General features: G+C 27.9%; 2 protein-coding genes across 2 annotated transcripts; one reads left to right on the top strand and one right to left on the bottom strand.

Annotated features, from left to right (window-relative positions):
* Positions 1 to 1,514: 1,514 nt before the first annotated feature.
* Positions 1,515 to 7,579, top strand: LOC109599468 (tubulin alpha-3 chain). The gene is made up of 7 exons (XM_020015474.2): positions 1,515 to 1,580; positions 4,776 to 4,998; positions 5,476 to 5,648; positions 6,272 to 6,400; positions 6,457 to 6,627; positions 6,683 to 6,942; positions 6,996 to 7,579. Exons 1-7 carry the CDS (start codon positions 1,578 to 1,580, stop codon positions 7,387 to 7,389), a joined length of 1,353 nt encoding a protein of 450 aa, XP_019871033.1. The 5' UTR covers positions 1,515 to 1,577; the 3' UTR covers positions 7,390 to 7,579.
* Positions 7,580 to 7,756: 177 nt separating this feature from the next.
* On the bottom strand, positions 7,757 to 9,741 carry LOC109599461 (palmitoyltransferase ZDHHC6). The gene is made up of 7 exons (XM_020015468.2): positions 9,439 to 9,741; positions 9,210 to 9,388; positions 9,063 to 9,147; positions 8,707 to 9,005; positions 8,419 to 8,631; positions 8,180 to 8,367; positions 7,757 to 8,128 (listed from the first exon to the last, which is right to left on the bottom strand). The coding sequence occupies exons 1-7, from the start codon at positions 9,518 to 9,520 to the stop codon at positions 8,014 to 8,016; spliced, it is 1,161 nt and encodes a 386-aa protein (XP_019871027.1). The 5' UTR covers positions 9,521 to 9,741; the 3' UTR covers positions 7,757 to 8,013.
* Between the last annotated feature and the right edge of the window lie 15,346 nt (positions 9,742 to 25,087).

Raw genomic sequence — 25,087 nt, 5'->3', positions numbered from 1 at the left:
ATTCAATCATTTAACCCGGCGGGAGTGTGGTGAGAAAAAATTACTTCAGGTATGTGCGGGGAGTGACATACCCCACAAATAGACTGCCTGTAAAATTTGTCTATTACTAAAATTGCATCAAATGCTTTCAGAATATTTAAATAGGGAATTATCCAAGTGCGATTGAAATAAAAAAAGTATGTAATTATCCATATTTTAATTATTTTTCTTATAACAACTAAGGCACTAGATTTTGGTTACAGGAATTAACAACCTCTTTTTAAACAATTTCAAAGAAAACAACTTATAGCTAAATTAAAAAAAACTCTAGAAACTTAAAACACATGAGATCCTTGACATAATAAAAATAATAACAATTAGAATTTAATGTAGGAACTTCTTAGGAATCACCATCAACATCAGTACAGTTTTTGCAAGACAAAATTGCATGATCTAGGCATATTGCTTTTCCACAGTTCGTACATGCATATTTTGTTTTGCGATCTTTCTTCCGTGTGCAGTCGACACATCGAGCGTAATGTCCAGGGGCATTTGGGACTAATGGGCGTTGTGGTTCTTTGATTTGAGAAGAGATTCGCTGTCTTATATGAACTGGGATATTTTTTTGATCTGCTCGCAATCGTAAATGTGCATACACCAAACCCAAGCCTAAGTTACGGAGAAATTCTGTCCGTTTAATTGTTTTATTTCCATTTGCTTGAAATATTATATTGGCATTAATAGCACCCATATTCAGAAGTCCATAAAATATGGTCCCTATTCCCTCCCGCAACACCTTACCTCCAGCTACACGAAGCCGCTAAAATGACGCATTCAAAAATAAAAAAATACAGCGGTGCAAATACTCTGTGGGGTATGCCACACCCCACCACATTCCCGCCGGGTTAAGTAAATTCGTTTAAATTATCAAACCAAATATAAAATTTGAAATTGGAAAGGATTAAGTATATTTATATAAATTATGTTATAACAAATTAAGTCCCATGACTTAAGAATGATATAATCTAATAAAGTCTAGAACAAAGTCATTATGATATGGGATGGTCCATTTGGGTGGGTATAATAGTTTAATAGAACCAAACCCATCGCTTTAGTTATTAACAATTAGAAAAATATATTAACTAATTAACTGATACTCTTTCAAAGTTTTATTTTAATTATAAGTTGATGTAATAGTTATTTTAAATAACATTATGAAAATATAAAAAATAGCATAAAAGAAAGTTATAAAATTGTTTTGTGCAAATTTATAAAGAGAAATATCGTGATTGAATTTTTATTTTAACGTTTATCTAAACGTTAAAAAAATAAAATAAATATACTTACACGTTGAAAAGTGTACACAATGTATTTGATTAATAAGGTTTTCATTCTGATTCAACTACAAAAAATAATAAAAAACTAAAGCCAATAGAATGACGATAATTACCACCGACATAGATTGCGCGTGCTTCCGAAGATGGTCGCGTTTATAAAAGCGCACAACACGTATTTAAGTTTATTCTTTCACGGTTGTCGCATCACAGACATCCAAGTGACTTGTGATCAGCTTTTGTACTTCTGAAAACTTCATTAAAATGGTAAGTCAGAAACTTTTCTAATTAATATCGGTTGGTGCCAATGCGACGACATACGTTTTTTTATAATTAATTATTTAAAGATAAAATCATAAAATAGATTTTTTTATTAAAAATATACGTAATATATCTCAATTTTTTATACATACTGTAGATTTTTGTGATATTTTTTATTTTATTTGTATACTCAAATAAAAACTAACACATATAGATACAGATATAGATAATAATTAATTTAATCGCCAATAATATAAATTATCAAAAGCATTGTATATTTTGAATTTATCGCATTATCTAATGTATTATTATTATTTTAATTTCAAATCATTAAATGAATCTTAATGATAAAGATAAATAATATTCAGATCAAATGTTAATTTTGTTAATTTAATACAATTTAAAATCACAAAATATTTAAAATGTATTTGATAGATTAGATAAAAATTAATTTACATATTTTACATTGTTCAAACATCCGAAGAATTAAGATTACAATAAGAACAGTAAGGATTTTTAAGTATTTCAGGGTAAAAACTATTTTCGAAAGTTTATTTTGAAACAAAGGGTCTTAGAAATTCCGATTTCCACTGTTGTATTAATAGAGCAGTCCAAGTAAGTTCACCGTCTCCAGAGAAATGGGTAAAAAAGTCCAAAATGTACAAATACTTGCTTATATTAGAACAAACTGACTTTATTATAACAAGAACAAACAATTAGGGCTTTTAATAACTTATGCCTTATGAAAGGTGGAATAAAACATGTTCTGTTGGCCAAAGATGCATTACGCTTTTTCTGTGTTAAATTGACTAGAAAATTATAAGGAGAGTTCAATTCACTTTGATTGATTTTGAATATGCATTTAGTTCTGCCAAATCGAAATATATAAATTGACAAATGAACAGTATTCATAAATTTTAAATATGTTTATGAATGTCATCTTATTAATATATTTTGTTAAAATATTCTTATTTAAAATAATATATTACTTGAAAAAGTGTCAGACTTATAATATGAAGTTGTAGTGAAAGTGTTACTAAGGTAATTCAGTTTTTAAAATACTTTTGTAGAATACTACAATTTCTTAATAATTTTAATGAAATAGTTTTTAACATATATGTAATGTTGAATAAATTTTTCATTCAAATTATTGAAACAAAATAGAAATATTTCTTCAACTGAATAAAAAGTTGCTTATAAAACTTAAATATCAATGTCTACTGAACTTGAAAATGATCATGTAAAATTAATATTAATTCATCGCACGACATTTTATCATGTCATACATCCTAGGTCAACGCCTTTTTGTATTGATCTTTTTATTACAAATTATTTCTCCATTCCTGAACAAGAACATTGCCATAAAATAGAAATAGTGACTTTAAAAGAAATAACAACCTCACCTCATTTTATTGCCTGCTTCCGTTGTAATAAGAATTCATTATTACTGCGGCGCTTCCAAGATTGATATAATACTGAATTTATCGACAAGAATTTGTTGTTGATAAGATTTTAATTGTGGCGTGTTCACTGTAATGAATAATGTATAATTCTAAAAATGTATAAACAAAACATTTTTGTTCATTTCGAAAAATATATCTTCGAATAAATGCGACCACCAATATTTCTATTTAATTAATAAAAATATAATTATTATAAATATATAAAGAGAAAAAGGAGATTAAGAAGTGTAAATTACAATGATTTTAAACAATTTAAGATCCATTATCCACAAAATTTACTTTAATTAAGTAAATTAAATAATTCTATTCTTGTCATGCTTTTAACATTGTGTACAGACTACAACACATTTGGGCTACACCCATTTAATTAAGTTAATGACATAGTAAAGTGAATTAACAGTACAACTACAAAATATTAAAGTAATTTTGTAAAAATTAAAAAGAATATTTATAATTCTATTAAAAATCCACTCCTCACATTATCAAAAGCTTTATTCCTTTTGTACTAATAAACTGGTACCTCAAGTAATTACTGGGTTGAGTAATTTTCAAAAGCGTGTAATAAAAAAATTATAAATATTTCTGGGGCACAACTAAAAAAAGACGTATAGACAACAGTTATGGAAGAATTTCTAAACACGACATCCATCCAAATCAATATTCAGACACGAATATTTAGACGGAATATATATCGTATACAGTGCTTTTTATATGCATTGCTTAATTTAATTCTTGTTTATTGATTTTTATTTTACAAGGGTAAATTGATTTCAAATATTTAAAAAATAAAATAAAACCTCCAAGTTTCCACCTTCATCCACTATAGTAAATTAATACTCCCTATAATTTATTAAGAACTTTATGAGTTTTATTTTTTTACGGACATTAATTTAATTTTTTATATATAATAAAAAGTACTCTATAGACAGAATATTAAATCAACAAAAACATGGCACAACATATATGTTGTACTCGTTTATAGGTCATTTCCTTTTTCTAATATTGTAGTACTAAAAAATTTAGCTTTTTAAATTTGGAGATAAATTTTAATTACATGAGTAGGTTGAAAATTAAAAAAACAATTACATTTAATTCAATAACATGAAATGAGCTCAATTTCCGATGTTAAAAATTAAATATCCCACAACCACTCAAAACATTCTTATACTTTGTATGTTTGAAACAATCATATTTTAAATATTTTCTGTCGTATTTTGGGTAATTCACCCAATAATATTAGATGTAATGTACATATTTATAGGAAAAAATAAATGAATAATGATTAATTATTAAATGCTAACTTAATTGTATTAATTATTGTTATAATAATTAGCATAGCAATAGTATTTCTATTCCACTATCCGTTGCGACGTTGAACTATAATTTATATTGCTTAATATGCGAGTCGTTCAAATTCGTACCGGTTGCTCCATATTTTTCGTCATTTTGTACCAGTCACCTTCCAGTCTTCAATAAATCAATCAAATTCATATTTTCAATCTAATCAGTACACAAGGGCTTTAATGTTAGATTATTTCCATTCATTAGGAAGTCAATTTAAACACGGAAAAGTTATTAATAACACTTCTATTCAAATGAGTAATGATACAATTTTAAACAATAGATAACTAAGTAACTCACTTGAACATTAAATCAATTGTTTCTAAACTAGTATAATATCGTTAATGGCAATATTCTCCTATTTAACTAATGTAACATAAATACATTTGTATCATAGAGGGAATGCATATCCGTCCACATTGGCCAAGCTGGCGTTCAAATTGGAAATGCATGTTGGGAACTATATTGTCTGGAACATGGTATCCAACCTGATGGTCAGATGCCATCCGATAAAACGATTGGAGGCGGTGATGATTCTTTCAACACCTTCTTCTCCGAAACAGGAGCTGGGAAACACGTTCCTAGAGCAGTATTTATTGATTTGGAACCGACTGTTGTGGGTAAGTAGTAATTATCAAATTATTAACAAATATTAAAAATATTATATAATTATAAAACTATAACAAAATAAAAATTTTATATATTTATTTAACATTTCAGTATTTAAAACACAAAAGGGCAATCATGAAATTTAAATTTTGTTAAAGCAATAGCGTGAACATCATTCAAAACAGTGAAGTATAAAAGTATTCAGGCTGATAGTGAAGACACGAATACAAGTGAATTGCTTGACAGAATATTTAATCAAATTTACTTAGTGAATAGGCACTTTAGCACTTGACTAATTATCTCATGTTTTCAAGCACGTAATTAAAAAATACAAAACGAGTATATATTGTAAGGAAAACCAAATGTATAAATAACAATATCAGATCAGTTATACACTGTTATTAAACTTCTAATCTTTTACCATTAATCCTATAAAAACGTTTACGATCAACTTTGTCTAATTTCTTATAATTTTATTTGCTTGTTAGACGAGGTGCGGACCGGCACATACCGTCAACTCTTTCATCCAGAACAGCTGATCACCGGAAAAGAGGACGCGGCTAATAATTACGCTCGTGGTCATTACACCATTGGCAAAGAGATTGTCGATGTCGTTCTAGACCGCATCCGTAAACTGGCCGACCAATGCACTGGATTACAGGTAATTCGAGTGATCCACAACGGTTATACAATTAATTCTATTGAAAACGAGCTGTTTAATTTTCTCAGAATTTGAGATGGTACCGTGACAAATTTAACAACAAAATACTTTGAACTAGTTTTTATTTAAATACATCTTTACCAAGAATTGAATGAATGCTACTTTATAAAATAAGCATTTTTTTATTTTAAATTGAGAAATAAAATTGTGAGAAAATTGTGTAATATCTTATTACAAAATAATTTTTAAAATTTAACAATTTTATATTTGCATATACATGTTTACAGTTATTAGTATAACTATTGTAAAACGAATAATGATTTAATCATCATTAATATATTAAGTTGTTTTATTAATCAGCTTCTAAAAATCTTAATATTTTAAATTTCATAAATTTAAAGTAATAATTTTATATATTTTTAATTTTATGAATTTAAATTAACAATTTTAATTTTTTTTATTAATTTAAGTGGTTAGATTTATTTCTTTTAGTATAGTTGATTCAGAATTTTGAAAAAGTTAATTAGCAAGATTAAATTTATCCATTAAATCATAATTTTGAAATAAAATATACACAGGGAATATATTAAATATATAATATGTTAATATAACTTTATTTTTAGGGATTTTTAGTCTTCCATTCATTCGGAGGAGGTACTGGATCGGGTTTTACCAGTTTGTTAATGGAAAGATTGAGTGTTGACTATGGGAAGAAATCCAAATTAGAATTTTCTATTTACCCCGCTCCTCAGGTAAAGAAAAATAGGAATTAATTATATTTTCTACCAAATAACATTTACCACCACAGGTATCAACTGCTGTAGTTGAACCATACAACTCAATTTTAACAACCCATACCACCTTGGAACATTCAGACTGTGCTTTTATGGTAGACAATGAAGCGATTTACGATATTTGTCGTAGAAACTTAGACATTGAAAGACCGACCTATACTAATTTAAATAGACTTATTGGCCAGGTAACAATTATATCACTAATAAATTATAATAATAATAATAAACACACAATTTCAGATTGTATCTTCCATTACTGCCTCCCTCCGTTTCGATGGTGCCTTGAATGTAGATTTGACAGAATTCCAAACGAATTTGGTGCCATATCCTAGAATTCACTTCCCTTTGGCTACTTACGCACCAGTTATATCCGCTGAAAAAGCTTACCATGAACAATTGACGGTATCTGAAATCACCAACGCTTGTTTCGAACCAGCCAATCAGATGGTTAAATGTGACCCAAGGCACGGAAAATATATGGCTTGTTGTATGTTATACAGGTAAAATCATATAATATATACATAATGGTATATTGGAAAAAATATATATTCAGGGGTGACGTTGTTCCAAAAGATGTCAACGCAGCCATTGCTACTATAAAAACCAAACGTTCGATCCAATTTGTGGATTGGTGCCCTACTGGTTTTAAAGTGGGTATCAACTATCAACCGCCCACTGTTGTACCAGGTGGAGATTTGGCCAAAGTCCAACGTGCTGTTTGCATGTTATCCAATACCACTGCCATTGCTGAAGCTTGGGCTCGCCTTGATCATAAATTCGACCTTATGTATGCCAAACGGGCCTTTGTCCATTGGTATGTAGGAGAGGGAATGGAAGAAGGCGAATTTTCTGAAGCACGTGAAGATTTGGCTGCACTTGAGAAGGATTATGAAGAAGTAGCTGTTGATTCAGTGGAGGGAGAAGCTGATGAAGGAGACGAATATTGAACGATGACCTTTGAAGTGCTTTTGTTTAATTTTACATAGTAATCTCATAAACTATAATCCAATAAACTTGAATTTGTAGTCTGCATAATTGCACAAGTTTTATAAAATTTTGCAACCAAATGATTTAGTTTATTTTTTCTTGCAATTTTCCGCATTCATACATGATTAACACTAAAGAAAATTATGTAAAAGATCATGATTATAAATTATTTTCGTTTGCATTCAGGATATTTGCTTACGAAAATTCTCCTATATAATAATATAATTATAAAATTAGAATTTAAATACAAAAGTTAGTATTGATTTGCATAATACATTTTAATAATAAATATACATTTGTATTTTATATTTATATTTTGATGGATGTTCTTCATTTACAAATTTGCCATTTTTAAAAGTGTTTTAAATTTAAAATAGTCAAAATCAATATATGTTTCAATATAAATGTTTCAGACCAAACACACTTAAAAAAAGTGTTCTTAAAACTATACATTTATTTTAAAACAAATTAATTTAACAAAATACATTAAAATAAGACTAGATACTGTTTTAATACATATAAGGCAGTTTAAATCCGACTTAATGTTATTTAGAATGACAAACTGGTCCATCATATTTATTGTATTATTCTTCTTTCCTTCTTTTGTTTTCAACTTCTTTAGCACAAGTACGAGGAAACCAACCCCTAATTCTGTCGGAATTTTGATCAGTTGGTACTTTTTCACCAAATAACCAATGCCTAAAAGAATAATTTGAATAAGAGTAAAAAAAGTTTAAGATAAAAAATTACGTTCTCCATCTGGTCACTAGAACTATATCACCAACGTTTAATTTTATCCGTGGTTCATCTGTACATGGAAAGTTCATGCATGTCCTCAAACCTTTGCTAATTGGAAAATATGAACCTGATGAAGGTTCAATAATCTGATATACTTTAGTACGCATCCGTTTTTCCCTCTTCTGCTCAATTTGTTCTCTCTAAAAACATAGTTTGTTATGATTTATAATCACTTTTATGGATTTTATTACAGTTAAAGTGTATTGATCACAGCCCTCAACAACTGGCCACTCAATGCCATTACCATGTGGTTGACATGAGAGATTAAGTACTTGCCAAAAATTATTTATAATTCCCACATTATACGGAAAAATAAACTTTGTACTGGAGTTTCTTCGCCTGTATTGTGCTTTCTCCAAAATCCAATCCTCAACACCTGTTCTATTTCTAAGAATACCTCGAACCTTAAATATATATTTTGTTAAAACTAATAGATAAATATTTCATAATTAGTAATTAATGTAAGTAATATTACTAACCTGAAAGAATAATAATAATCCTACAGCAATGACTACCCCAATGGAAAACCCAAGACCAAATACAGTCAATATCTTTCCAATTAGACCCAAAACAACAATGGGCTCCTTCCCTGTGCCATAATAGAGGTAGTGTAGTCTATAAAAGGACCTATATAATGAACAACTTAGAACTACAGTGGCATGGGAGCATCCTAATGTGGCAAATAACAAAAAGTAAGTGAAGTGGCCATGATTTCCCCAACCAACACAATTATTAATCCATGGGCAGTGATGATCCATTTTCAAAACACATCTTCCACCTAAATCCAGTCAATTATTAACATAAGCGCATTATTGTACAGATAATATAAACTCACATCTTCTGCAGTGATGAGATCTGGGAGCTTTGAATCCTTCACATACCGAACACCACTGTAAATTTCCTGTATTTTCTTTATTGTCCTAAAATTCAGTTAGCAAATAGGAATAACTTTGTAATTGATATTTAAAGGCTTATAATTTACTGGTTGCCAGCCTTTGGGAAGGAATCCTGGTCCTAAGAACATTGCTGATAAAAAATTATACAGTGTCAGACCAGCAAGTGATGTGAAAGATAAGGTGTTCAGTAAACCACCAAAAGTTGTGGATGGCCACCACATACCACAACAGTGGATAGTCATACCACTCACTAATTTAATAATACCTGAAAAATGTCGTTAGTAAGGAAATATTGGAATAGCAGCAAAAAATTACCGATTGCGGTTAGTGGACCCCAATGGAAGATCCTAGTTAGTGGCCCGAAACACATTTTATAAATATATATTAAAACTTTCATAAATAAATCACATAATTTAGTACGGAATTGTTGTAAACATCAATGTAAACATAACCACAATAGTTTTATGTCGAAATATTTAAGATATTACCATAGCCAAAGATGATTTATTCTCGTATCGCGTAATAAGAAGTTGGGTTTCTGGTTTTTAATTTTACACAATTACGAAATTTATCTCAAATAAGGAGAAGAATAAAATTGTTAAGGCTTAGTTTAAGTGTGGCGCTCAGTTCGGCCACTCAGCAAACCGGCTTTCTGTGAACTGGTTATTTTCGTTAGAGACGTTGGACTCGGCACAGTTCGGATTCTGAATCGGAACACAACTGCCGCGGACGCACATATCAGTCGCCAAGTATACAAGTGTTCTTAAAACATTTCATAAACTTGGGAATATGAAACTCGGTGCGAATCCCCAACATTGATGTTGATGTATAGTTTGAAATTAATATATAAATCGCGAAATTCACAGTTGTTGATATTTTGTTATTAAAAATAATTTTATAATGTAACCTTTCTATTAGTCAGACCTATTTTCAAACTCTGAATTTTTTGAATTGTTCTTAATAAATATTTTGTTTTAAGAGACTAATATCCATAAATTTTTGTTAATTTACATATATCATAAAGGTTTAAACTTATTTAAAAAAAAGGAGAAATTATACAAAGTGGTTTGTTAGTAATAATATTAAATAAAAGTAAAATAAAACACAATAGTGCCACTAGATGCCTGAATACTAGGATTAAAACTAACTCTACATATATGTTATATTTAGAATATTCTTATTGCAAATACATCAATTAATATAAACACTGTAAAAATGATATGAAAGAATAATAAAAATAATAAACAATTTTAATAGTTTCTATATATAATAGGGTGTTTAAAAATGCTTTTCAAAGATGAGCACTTAATTTTATATGGAAATTGCTTGAAAATTTATATTTACATTCTTGTAGGAAATTGAATGCTCTACAAAAAGGATATCTTACAATTTTTTTTATAATTCTTATCCTTCAAAAGGTCGACGGGCAACGAAGGAATTTCTGATATTGGTTAGAATAAGACGTGTCCCTGTCTCGTGTTTTCACTTAGATTTTCGATATTTTTCCAATTTGCATTTGTCCCCGCAAGAGAAAGAGAAAGAAATACATAATCATGTGTTGAGAAAGATGAAAGTAGCGATCGGCGGATGCGCCGTCAAGTAAGCTGTGCAAACTTGTGTGGCACACGTATTCAATTGTTTCAGAGAGGAGAAGGGGAAAAATTGGATTTTTGTTGTTTGAGAATGATTCCAATAAGGTATGCAGTGGCGATTAATTTTGTGTGGTCGCCGCCAATCAATTGCTTTTTTTTATAATTGAAATTTTGATTAGAAAAAGGGAAAAATCTGCGATTTTGCAGTGACAATTAATACTTTTATAAACTTGAATGAATCGTTTCATAAGTTGAGAAGGAAGGTAAGCAAACATGTAACTAGTCATTAATAATTCTTATAATTAGAAATATACATATTAATCAATGTAAAAAGAACTAATACCCAAAATTATATCCGTATTTATGATAAATCAAGGAAAATAGAAAATAAATATACTCTATTGTCGCTTGTTTCTGCATTTCGTGCGTCATCAGATAGGACATAATTCAAAATTGTATCTCTGCAGTAGAAGTACAATTTTGAAAATCCTATGACAAGCCTTACAATTTAAAAATACAATTTTGGATTAGTGATTTGTAGGGGAGCTTGTCGCTGCATTTACCGCGAAAACTATTCAATTCAAAAATACTAATCCTCGCTGAGTAAATTCAGCCCCACATTAAGTTACAATTTACTAAAATCTAAATACTCTACTATAAGTATATAAATTAAAATTATTAATTATTATGATGTCCTGCAAATAAAAAAATAATTAAAAAATGAACAAAAACGAAACTTGTTGGCCAATAATTTGACGAACAAAAGTCAGTATAAAAATACAATATACTAAAATCTAAATACTATATTATCTGTAAATAAATTAAAATTATTAATTATTATGATTTCCTGCAAATAAAAAAATAATTAAAAAATGAACAAAAAGGAAACTTGTTGGCCAATAATTTGACGAACAAAAGTGAATATAAAAATACAATTTACTAAAATATAAATACTCTATTATCTGTAAATAAATTAAAATTATTAATTATTATGATTTCCTGCAAAAAAATAATTAAAAAATGAACAAAAAGGAAACTTGTTGGCCAGGCATTTTGTTCAATAAATGTGATGAAAATAAAACAAACTAAATTTTCTTTAATTTATTTGAGCTGAAAGAGACTGCTTTATTAGTATTATTTAAAAGACATATAATTGAATACAATATTCTTGAAAATCATACCAAACAAACATTTAACACAAATGTATCATTAACATTTAACACAAAAGATGATGCAAGAAGATTTGGAATTAAAATCAATATGTTAAAAACTTACTTTCCGTTGCCAGTTGCCTAGTTAACTAGTCTCGTTCTTGACCTAACTGAAATTAGTCAAAAATCTTCAATTAACCCCATCGTTTCAAGTATAATTAAAATTATGAATTATTACCTTTAACGACCTTTTCCTGTTGCCTTATCGTCTTTCCAATAGTTGATTGGGTCGTCATGGTCCAGATGTGAGCAGATCTTGACAATCAACGAAGAAATGAACAAAAAATCTTTTCTCAAAGTTTTAACCAGAGAGAGAACTATTTCAAAACCCAAATATGATACAATGCAATTATTCTTATTAAATAATCGATGCAATACTTATCCATGCAAATTCTTATACATGCACTTATTCTTAATTGGTATATATTCATTCTACTTAATCCAAGTAGAGTTGAATTATTGTTATGATTTTATCATTTAAAGCATGCATTTATTCTCAACTGATGTATATTCAATTCACTTAATCCAAGTAAAGATGAATTATTGTCATGATTTTATCATTTAAAGCATGCATTTATTCTTATGAACTAATAGATGCTATACTTATCCATGTTAAGTTTTATTCATGCATTTACTCTTAACTGATATATATATATATATATATATATATTCACTCTACTTAATCCAAGTAAAGTTGAAATATTGTCATGAATTTATCATTTAAAGCATGCATTTATTCTTATGAACTAATCCATGCAAAGTTTTATGCATGCATTTATTCTCAACTGATGTATATTCACTTCACTTAATCCAAGTAAAGCTGAATTATTGTCATAATTTTATCAATTAAAGCATGCATTTATTCTTATGAACTAATAGATTCTATAATTATCCATGCAAAGTTTTATACATGCATTTATTCTTAACTCTTTATATTCACTTCACTTAATTCAATTAAAGTTGAATTATTGTCATGATTTTATCATTTAAAGCATGCATTTATTCTTATGAACTAATAGATGCTATATTTATCCATGCAAAGATTTATACATGCATTTATTATTAACTGTTTTATATTCACTTCACTTAATCCAAGTAAAGTTGAATTATTGTCATGATTTTATCATTTAAAACATGCATTTATTCTTATGAACTAATAGATGCTATACTTATGCATGCAAAGTTTTATACGTGCATTTATTCTTAACTCTTTATATTCACTTCACTTAATCCAAGTAAAGTTGAATTATTGTCATGAATTTATCATTTAAAGCATGCATTTATTCTTATGAACTAATCCATGCAAAGTTTTATGCATGCATTTATTCTCAACTGATGTATATTCACTTCACTTAATCCAAGTAAAGCTGAACTATTGTCATAATTTTATCAATTAAAGCATGCATTTATTCTTATGAACTAATAGATTCTATAATTATCCATGCAAAGTTTTATACATGCATTTATTCTTAACTCTTTATATTCACTTCACTTAATTCAAGTAAAGTTGAATTATTGTCATGATTTTATCATTTAAAGCATGCATTTATTCTTATGAACTAATAGATGCTATATTTATCCATGCAAAGATTTATACATGTATTTATTATTAACTGTTTTATATTCACTTCACTTAATCCAAGTAAAGTTGAATTATTGTCATGATTTTATCAATTAAAGCAGGCATTTATACTTATGAACTAATAGATGCTATACTTATCCATGCAAAGTTTTATACGTGCATTTATTCTTAACTCTTTATATTCACTTCACTTAATCCAAGTAAAGTTGAATTATTGTCATGAATTTATCATTTAAAGCATGCATTTATTCTTATGAACTAATCCATGCAAAGTTTTATGCATGCATTTATTCTCAATTGATGTATATTCACTTCACTTAATCCAAGTAAAGTTGAATTATTGTCATGATTTTATCAATTAAAGGATGCAGTTATTCTTATGAACTAATAGATGCTATACTTATCCATGCAAAGTTTTATACGTGCATTTATTCTTAACTCTTTATATTCACTTCACTTAATCCAAGTAAAGTTAAAATATTGTCATGAATTTATCATTTAAAGCATGCATTTATTCTTATGAACTAGTCCATGCAAAGTTTTATTCATGCATTTACTCTTAACTGATATATATTCACTCTACTTAATCCAAGTAAAGTTGAAATATTGTCACGAATTTATCATTTAAAGCATGCATTTATTCTTATGAACTAATCCATGCAAAGTTTTATGCATGCATTTATTCTCAACTGATGTATATTCACTTCACTTAATCCAAGTAAAGTTGAATTATTGTCATGATTTTATCAATTCTATATTCTTATGAACTAATAGATGCTATAATTATCCATGCAAAGTTTTATACATGCATTTATTCTTAACTCTTTATATTCACTTCACTTAATCCAAGTATAGTTGAATTATTGTCATGATTTTATAATTTAAAAGATACACGTATTCTTACGAAGTAATCTATGCAAAGTTTTATGCATGCATTTATTCTCAACTGATGTATATTTACTTCACTTAATCCAAGTAAAGTTGAATTATTGTCATGATTTTATCATTTAAAGCATGCATTTATTCTTATGAACTAATAGATACTATACTTATCCATGCACAGTTTTATACATGCATTTATTCTTAATTCTTTATATTCACTTCACTTAATCCAAGTAAAGTTGTGTCGTGGACCACAACCCCATCCCACCCAACCGGTCGATACAACGGTCGATGACAGACTGACAGGTCTGACTCACGCGGCGTCTAACGGCGGCTAATGGCGGCGACTCATCCCTTGTTTCTGATTGGTCGACTTCGACGTTATGCTCAATCATGCGTATCGAAAACTTTCCCAACAGAATTGAAAATTTTCCCATACAATATTTGAATATTTCTTTGATAATATCTAATTAAAATTTCATAATTAAATAAATTTAGAAAATATTAATTAATTGGATAAATTTATAAAGGGAAATAATTTTTATAAAAAATAAAAATCGAACAAGTATATAAAAAGATACATTAATATTATATCAACAAAAAAATATATTTATAAATTATATAATAAAAAACAACACAATTAAAAGATATATAAATCTATTCCAGTGGCTGTTGTTTCTTTATACAATTTAAAATGCTTATAAAACACATTGAGATTTTTATATTTATTTCTCCATATAAATAAATAAATAAACAAATAATATTTATTGATAAATAGAAAATAAGTTAAAAAAGAATGAAAATACATATTTAAATAAATACATTACGATTGTCCATATAGTAAAATAAATTAAGATTGTGTTTACAAAAAAATAATGAAAATAATAAAAATTTAAGTACAGCTCTCGAATAATCTATAAAGTTAAATATCAGCAATATATTAAAAATGATCTTACTAAAGAAATAAAAATATAATGTTTTAAAAATGAAAATAATTTGTAATAAATTACAATTATTTTCTTTGTTTATTATTATTTAATTTGTAATGAAATGCGTTTATTGTTTATAAATTATCAATTATAAAATTATCTTAACTTTAAAAATGTAATATATTAATTATAATGTTTATAATAAACAATTATTTATTATAAAACAATAGGTGATATTTGTTTAAAATTCAAATGTTGTATAGGAAAAATTTCAATTCGGTTGGAAACGTTCTCGATACGCATGACTTAACAAACACTCGGCGTCGACCAATCAGACGCAAGAGATGAGTAGCCGACAGTAGCCGACATTTGCCGACATTAGCCGCTATATAAGACGCTCTCGTGAGTCACACCCGTTAGTCTGTTGTCGACCTCTGCATCGACCGGATGGGGGAGCTGGGGTGGTGGTCCGCGCTACCATACCCTCCTAGTTAATACAGCAGGGCAGTTGCATGGATAGTATATAAGAATAAATGCATGCTTTAAATGACAATATTTAAGAATACATCAACTCTACTTGGATTAAGTGGAGTATCAATCAATTAAAAATAAATGCATGGATAAAACTTTGCATGAATAGTTTATAAGAATGAATGCATGTTTTAAATGATAATATTTCAGAATAAATCAACTCTACTTGGATTAAGTGGAATACCAATCGAATTGAAATAAATGTATGGATAAAACTTAGCATGAATAGTTTATAAGAATCAATGCATGATTTAAATGACAATGTTTCAGAATAAATCAACTCTACTTGGATTAAGTGGAGTTTCTATCAATTAGAAATAAGTGCATGGATAAAACATTGCACGAATAGTTTATAAGAATCAACGCATGATTTAAATGACAATGTTTCAGAATAAATCAACTCTACTTGGATTAAGTGGAGTTTCTATCAATTAGAAATAAGTGTATGGATAAAACTTTGCATGAATAGTTTATAAGAATCAATGCATGATTTAAATGACAATATTTCAGATTTAACTCTACTTGGATTAAGTGGAGTATCAATCGAATAGAAATAAATGCATGGATAAAACTTTGCATGAATAGTTTATAAGAATCAATGCATGATTTAAATGACAATGTTTCAGAATAAATCAACTCTACTTGGATTAAGTGGAGTTTCTATCAATTACAAATAAGTGCATGGATAAAACTTTGCATGAATAGTTTATAAGAATCAATGCATGATTTAAATGACAATGTTTCAGAATAAATAAACTCTACTTGGATTAAGTGGAGTTTCTATCAATTAGAAATAAGTGCATGGATAAAACTTTGCATGAATAGTTTATAAGAATCAATGCATGATTTAAATGACAATATTTCAGATTCAACTCTACTTGGATTAAGTGGAGTATCAATCGAATAGAAATAAATGCATGGATAAAACTTTGCATGAATAGTTTATAAGAATCAACGCATAATTTAAATGACAATGTTTCAGAATAAATCAACTCTACCTGGATTAAGTGGAGTTTCTATCAATTAGAAATAAGTGCATGGATAAAACTTTGCATGAATAGTTTATAAGAATCTATGCATGATATAAATGACAATGTTTCAGAATAAATCAACTCTACTTGGATTAAGTGGAGTTTCTATCAATTAGAAATAAGTGCATGGATAAAACTTTGCATGAATAGTTTATAAGAATCTATGCATGATATAAATGACAATGTTTCAGAATAAATCAATTCTACCTGGATTAAGTGGAGTTTCTATCAATTAGAAATAAGTGCATGGATAAAACTTTGCATGAATAGTTTATAAGAATCAATGCATGATTTAAATGACAATATTTCAAATTCAACTCTACTTGGATTAAGTGGAGTATCAATCGAATAGAAATAAATGCATGGATAAAACTTTGCATGAATAGTTTATAAGAATTAATGAATGTTTTATATGACAATATTTCAGATTCGACTCTACTTGGATTAAGTGGAGTATCAATCGAATAGAAATAAATGCATGGATAAAACTTTGCATGAATAGTTTATAAGAATCAATGCATGATTTAAATGACAATGTTTCAGAATAAATCAACTCTACTTGGATTAAGTGGAGTTTCTATCAATTACAAATAAGTGCATGGATAAAACTTTGCATGAATAGTTTATAAGAATCAATGCATGATTTAAATGACAATGTTTCAGAATAAATAAACTCTACTTGGATTAAGTGGAGTTTCTATCAATTAGAAATAAGTGCATGGATAAAACTTTGCATGAATAGTTTATAAGAATCAATGCATGATTTAAATGACAATGTTTCAGAATAAATCAACTCTACTTGGATTAAGTGGAGTTTCCATCAATTAGAAATAAGTGCATGGATAAAACTTTGCGTCAATAGTTTATAAGAATCAATGCATGATTTAAATGACAATATTTCAGATTCAACTCTACTTGGATTAAGTGGAGTATCAATCGAATAGAAATAAATGCATGGATAAAACTTTGCATGAATAGTTTATAAGAATTAATGAATGTTTTATATGACAATATTTCAGATTCGACTCTACTTGGATTAAGTGGAGTATCAATCGAATAGAAATAAATGCATGGATAAAACTTTGCATGAATAGTTTATAAGAATCAATGCATGATTTAAATGACAATGTTTCAGAATAAATCAACTCTACTTGGATTAAGTGGAGTTTCTATCAATTACAAATAAGTGCATGGATAAAACTTTGCATGAATAGTTTATAAGAATCAATGCATGATTTAAATGACAATGTTTCAGAATAAATAAACTCTACTTGGATTAAGTGGAGTTTCTATCAATTAGAAATAAGTGCATGGATAAAACTTTGCATGAATAGTTTATAAGAATCAATGCATGATTTAAATGACAATATTTCAGATTCAACTCTACTTGGATTAAGTGGAGTATCAATCGAATAGAAATAAATGCATGGATAAAACTTTGCATGAATAGTTTATAAGAATCAACGCATAATTTAAATGACAATGTTTCAGAATAAATCAACTCTACCTGGATTAAGTGGAGTTTCTCTCAATTAGAAATAAGTGCATGGATAAAACTTTGCATGAATAGTTTATAAGAATTAATGAATGTTTTATATGACAATATTTCAGATTCGACTCTACTTGGATTAAGTGGAGTATCAATCGAATAGAAATAAATGCATGGATAAAACTTTGCATGAATAGTTTATAAGAATCAATGCATGATTTAAATGACAATATTTCAGATTCAACTCTACTTGGATTAAGTGGAGTATCAATCGAATAGAAATAAATGCATGGATAAAACTTTGCATGAATAGTTTATAAGAATTAATGAATGTTTTATATGACAATATTTCAGATTCGACTCTACTTGGATTAAGTGGAGTATCAATCGAATAGAAATAAGTGCATGGATAAAACTTTGCATGAATAGTTTATAAGAATCAATGCATGATTTAAATGACAATGTTTCAGAATAAATCAACTCTACTTGGATTAAGTGGAGTTTCCATCAATTAGAAATAAGTGCATGGATAAAACTTTGCGTCAATAGTTTATAAGAATCAATGCATGATTTAAATGACAATATTTCAGATTCAACTCTACTTGGATTAAGTGGAGTATCAATCGAATAGAAATAAATGCATGGATAAAACTTTGCATGAATAGTTTATAAGAATTAATGAATGTTTTATATGACAATATTTCAGATTCGACTCTACTTGGATTAAGTGGAGTATCAATCGAATAGAAATAAATGCATGGATAAAACTTTGCATGAATAGTTTATAAGAATCAATGCATGATTTAAATGACAATGTTTCAGAATAAATCAACTCTACTTGGATTAAGTGGAGTTTCTATCAATTACAAATAAGTGCATGGATAAAACTTTGCATGAATAGTTTATAAGAATCAATGCATGATTTAAATGACAATGTTTCAGAATAAATAAACTCTACTTGGATTAAGTGGAGTTTCTATCAATTAGAAATAAGTGCATGGATAAAACTTTGCATGAATAGTTTATAAGAATCAATGCATGATTTAAATGACAATATTTCAGATTCAACTCTACTTGGATTAAGTGGAGTATCAATCGAATAGAAATAAATGCATGGATAAAACTTTGCATGAATAGTTTATAAGAATCAACGCATAATTTAAATGACAATGTTTCAGAATAAATCAACTCTACCTGGATTAAGTGGAGTTTCTCTCAATTAGAAATAAGTGCATGGATAAAACTTTGCATGAATAGTTTATAAGAATTAATGAATGTTTTATATGACAATATTTCAGATTCGACTCTACTTGGATTAAGTGGAGTATCAATCGAATAGAAATAAATGCATGGATAAAACTTTGCATGAATAGTTTATAAGAATCAATGCATGATTTAAATGACAATATTTCAGATTCAACTCTACTTGGATTAAGTGGAGTATCAATCGAATAGAAATAAATGCATGGATAAAACTTTGCATGAATAGTTTATAAGAATTAATGAATGTTTTATATGACAATATTTCAGATTCGACTCTACTTGGATTAAGTGGAGTATCAATCGAATAGAAATAAGTGCATGGATAAAACTTTGCATGAATAGTTTATAAGAATCAATGCATGATTTAAATGACAATGTTTCAGAATAAATCAACTCTACTTGGATTAAGTGGAGTTTCCATCAATTAGAAATAAGTGCATGGATAAAACTTTGCGTCAATAGTTTATAAGAATCAATGCATGATTTAAATGACAATATTTCAGATTCAACTCTACTTGGATTAAGTGGAGTATCAATCGAATAGAAATAAATGCATGGATAAAACTTTGCATGAATAGTTTATAAGAATTAATGAATGTTTTATATGACAATATTTCAGATTCGACTCTACTTGGATTAAGTGGAGTATCAATCGAATAGAAATAAATGCATGGATAAAACTTTGCATGAATAGTTTATAAGAATCAATGCATGATTTAAATGACAATGTTTCAGAATAAATCAACTCTACTTGGATTAAGTGGAGTTTCTATCAATTACAAATAAGTGCATGGATAAAACTTTGCATGAATAGTTTATAAGAATCTATGCATGATATAAATGACAATGTTTCAGAATAAATCAATTCTACCTGGATTAAGTGGAGTTTCTATCAATTAGAAATAAGTGCATGGATAAAACTTTGCATGAATAGTTTATAAGAATCAATGCATGATTTAAATGACAATATTTCAAATTCAACTCTACTTGGATTAAGTGGAGTATCAATCGAATAGAAATAAATGCATGGATAAAACTTTGCATGAATAGTTTATAAGAATTAATGAATGTTTTATATGACAATATTTCAGATTCGACTCTACTTGGATTAAGTGGAGTATCAATCGAATAGAAATAAATGCATGGATAAAACTTTGCATGAATAGTTTATAAGAATCAATGCATGATTTAAATGACAATGTTTCAGAATAAATCAACTCTACTTGGATTAAGTGGAGTTTCTATCAATTACAAATAAGTGCATGGATAAAACTTTGCATGAATAGTTTATAAGAATCAATGCATGATTTAAATGACAATGTTTCAGAATAAATAAACTCTACTTGGATTAAGTGGAGTTTCTATCAATTAGAAATAAGTGCATGGATAAAACTTTGCATGAATAGTTTATAAGAATCAATGCATGATTTAAATGACAATGTTTCAGAATAAATCAACTCTACTTGGATTAAGTGGAGTTTCCATCAATTAGAAATAAGTGCATGGATAAAACTTTGCGTCAATAGTTTATAAGAATCAATGCATGATTTAAATGACAATATTTCAGATTCAACTCTACTTGGATTAAGTGGAGTATCAATCGAATAGAAATAAATGCATGGATAAAACTTTGCATGAATAGTTTATAAGAATTAATGAATGTTTTATATGACAATATTTCAGATTCGACTCTACTTGGATTAAGTGGAGTATCAATCGAATAGAAATAAATGCATGGATAAAACTTTGCATGAATAGTTTATAAGAATCAATGCATGATTTAAATGACAATGTTTCAGAATAAATCAACTCTACTTGGATTAAGTGGAGTTTCTATCAATTACAAATAAGTGCATGGATAAAACTTTGCATGAATAGTTTATAAGAATCAATGCATGATTTAAATGACAATGTTTCAGAATAAATAAACTCTACTTGGATTAAGTGGAGTTTCTATCAATTAGAAATAAGTGCATGGATAAAACTTTGCATGAATAGTTTATAAGAATCAATGCATGATTTAAATGACAATATTTCAGATTCAACTCTACTTGGATTAAGTGGAGTATCAATCGAATAGAAATAAATGCATGGATAAAACTTTGCATGAATAGTTTATAAGAATCAACGCATAATTTAAATGACAATGTTTCAGAATAAATCAACTCTACCTGGATTAAGTGGAGTTTCTCTCAATTAGAAATAAGTGCATGGATAAAACTTTGCATGAATAGTTTATAAGAATTAATGAATGTTTTATATGACAATATTTCAGATTCGACTCTACTTGGATTAAGTGGAGTATCAATCGAATAGAAATAAATGCATGGATAAAACTTTGCATGAATAGTTTATAAGAATCAATGCATGATTTAAATGACAATATTTCAGATTCAACTCTACTTGGATTAAGTGGAGTATCAATCGAATAGAAATAAATGCATGGATAAAACTTTGCATGAATAGTTTATAAGAATTAATGAATGTTTTATATGACAATATTTCAGATTCGACTCTACTTGGATTAAGTGGAGTATCAATCGAATAGAAATAAGTGCATGGATAAAACTTTGCATGAATAGTTTATAAGAATCAATGCATGATTTAAATGACAATGTTTCAGAATAAATCAACTCTACTTGGATTAAGTGGAGTTTCCATCAATTAGAAATAAGTGCATGGATAAAACTTTGCGTCAATAGTTTATAAGAATCAATGCATGATTTAAATGACAATATTTCAGATTCAACTCTACTTGGATTAAGTGGAGTATCAATCGAATAGAAATAAATGCATGGATAAAACTTTGCATGAATAGTTTATAAGAATTAATGAATGTTTTATATGACAATATTTCAGATTCGACTCTACTTGGATTAAGTGGAGTATCAATCGAATAGAAATAAATGCATGGATAAAACTTTGCATGAATAGTTTATAAGAATCAATGCATGATTTAAATGACAATGTTTCAGAATAAATCAACTCTACTTGGATTAAGTGGAGTTTCTATCAATTACAAATAAGTGCATGGATAAAACTTTGCATGAATAGTTTATAAGAATCAATGCATGATTTAAATGACAATGTTTCAGAATAAATAAACTCTACTTGGATTAAGTGGAGTTTCTATCAATTAGAAATAAGTGCATGGATAAAACTTTGCATGAATAGTTTATAAGAATCAATGCATGATTTAAATGACAATATTTCAGATTCAACTCTACTTGGATTAAGTGGAGTATCAATCGAATAGAAATAAATGCATGGATAAAACTTTGCATGAATAGTTTATAAGAATCAACGCATAATTTAAATGACAATGTTTCAGAATAAATCAACTCTACCTGGATTAAGTGGAGTTTCTCTCAATTAGAAATAAGTGCATGGATAAAACTTTGCATGAATAGTTTATAAGAATTAATGAATGTTTTATATGACAATATTTCAGATTCGACTCTACTTGGATTAAGTGGAGTATCAATCGAATAGAAATAAATGCATGGATAAAACTTTGCATGAATAGTTTATAAGAATCAATGCATGATTTAAATGACAATATTTCAGATTCAACTCTACTTGGATTAAGTGGAGTATCAATCGAATAGAAATAAATGCATGGATAAAACTTTGCATGAATAGTTTATAAGAATTAATGAATGTTTTATATGACAATATTTCAGATTCGACTCTACTTGGATTAAGTGGAGTATCAATCGAATAGAAATAAGTGCATGGATAAAACTTTGCATGAATAGTTTATAAGAATCAATGCATGATTTAAATGACAATGTTTCAGAATAAATCAACTCTACTTGGATTAAGTGGAGTTTCCATCAATTAGAAATAAGTGCATGGATAAAACTTTGCGTCAATAGTTTATAAGAATCAATGCATGATTTAAATGACAATATTTCAGATTCAACTCTACTTGGATTAAGTGGAGTATCAATCGAATAGAAATAAATGCATGGATAAAACTTTGCATGAATAGTTTATAAGAATTAATGAATGTTTTATATGACAATATTTCAGATTCGACTCTACTTGGATTAAGTGGAGTATCAATCGAATAGAAATAAATGCATGGATAAAACTTTGCATGAATAGTTTATAAGAATCAATGCATGATTTAAATGACAATGTTTCAGAATAAATCAACTCTACTTGGATTAAGTGGAGTTTCTATCAATTACAAATAAGTGCATGGATAAAACTTTGCATGAATAGTTTATAAGAATCAATGCATGATTTAAATGACAATGTTTCAGAATAAATAAACTCTACTTGGATTAAGTGGAGTTTCTATCAATTAGAAATAAGTGCATGGATAAAACTTTGCATGAATAGTTTATAAGAATCAATGCATGATTTAAATGACAATATTTCAGATTCAACTCTACTTGGATTAAGTGGAGTATCAATCGAATAGAAATAAATGCATGGATAAAACTTTGCATGAATAGTTTATAAGAATCAACGCATAATTTAAATGACAATGTTTCAGAATAAATCAACTCTACCTGGATTAAGTGGAGTTTCTCTCAATTAGAAATAAGTGCATGGATAAAACTTTGCATGAATAGTTTATAAGAATTAATGAATGTTTTATATGACAATATTTCAGATTCGACTCTACTTGGATTAAGTGGAGTATCAATCGAATAGAAATAAATGCATGGATAAAACTTTGCATGAATAGTTTATAAGAATCAATGCATGATTTAAATGACAATATTTCAGATTCAACTCCACTTGGATTAAGTGGAGTATCAATCGAATAGAAATAAATGCATGGATAAAACTTTGCATGAATAGTTTATAAGAATTAATGAATGTTTTATATGACAATATTTCAGATTCGACTCTACTTGGATTAAGTGGAGTATCAATCGAATAGAAATAAATGCATGGATAAAACTTTGCATGAATAGTTTATAAGAATCAATGCATGATTTAAATGACAATGTTTCAGAATAAATCAACTCTACTTGGATTAAGTGGAGTTTCTATCAATTACAAATAAGTGCATGGATAAAACTTTGCATGAATAGTTTATAAGAATCAACGCATAATTTAAATGACAATGTTTCAGAATAAATCAACTCTACCTGGATTAAGTGGAGTTTCTATCAATTAGAAATAAGTGCATGGATAAAACTTTGCATGAACAGTTTATAAGAATCAATGCATGATTTAAATGACAATATTTCAGATCCAACTCTACTTGGATTAAGTGGAGTATCAATCGAATAGAAATAAATGCATGGATAAAACTTTGCATGAATAGTTCATAAGAATTAATGAATGTTTTATATGACAATATTTCAGATTCGACTCAACTTGGATTAAGTGGAGTATCAATCGAATAGAAATAAATGCATGGATAAAACTTTGCATGAATAGTTTATAAGAATCAATGCATGATTTAAATGACAATGTTTCAGAATAAAT

This window comes from Aethina tumida, chromosome 3, assembly GCF_024364675.1.
Source record: "Aethina tumida isolate Nest 87 chromosome 3, icAetTumi1.1, whole genome shotgun sequence".
NCBI lineage: Eukaryota > Metazoa > Arthropoda > Insecta > Coleoptera > Nitidulidae > Aethina > Aethina tumida.
This window is presented reverse-complemented; position numbering and strand designations above follow the sequence as displayed.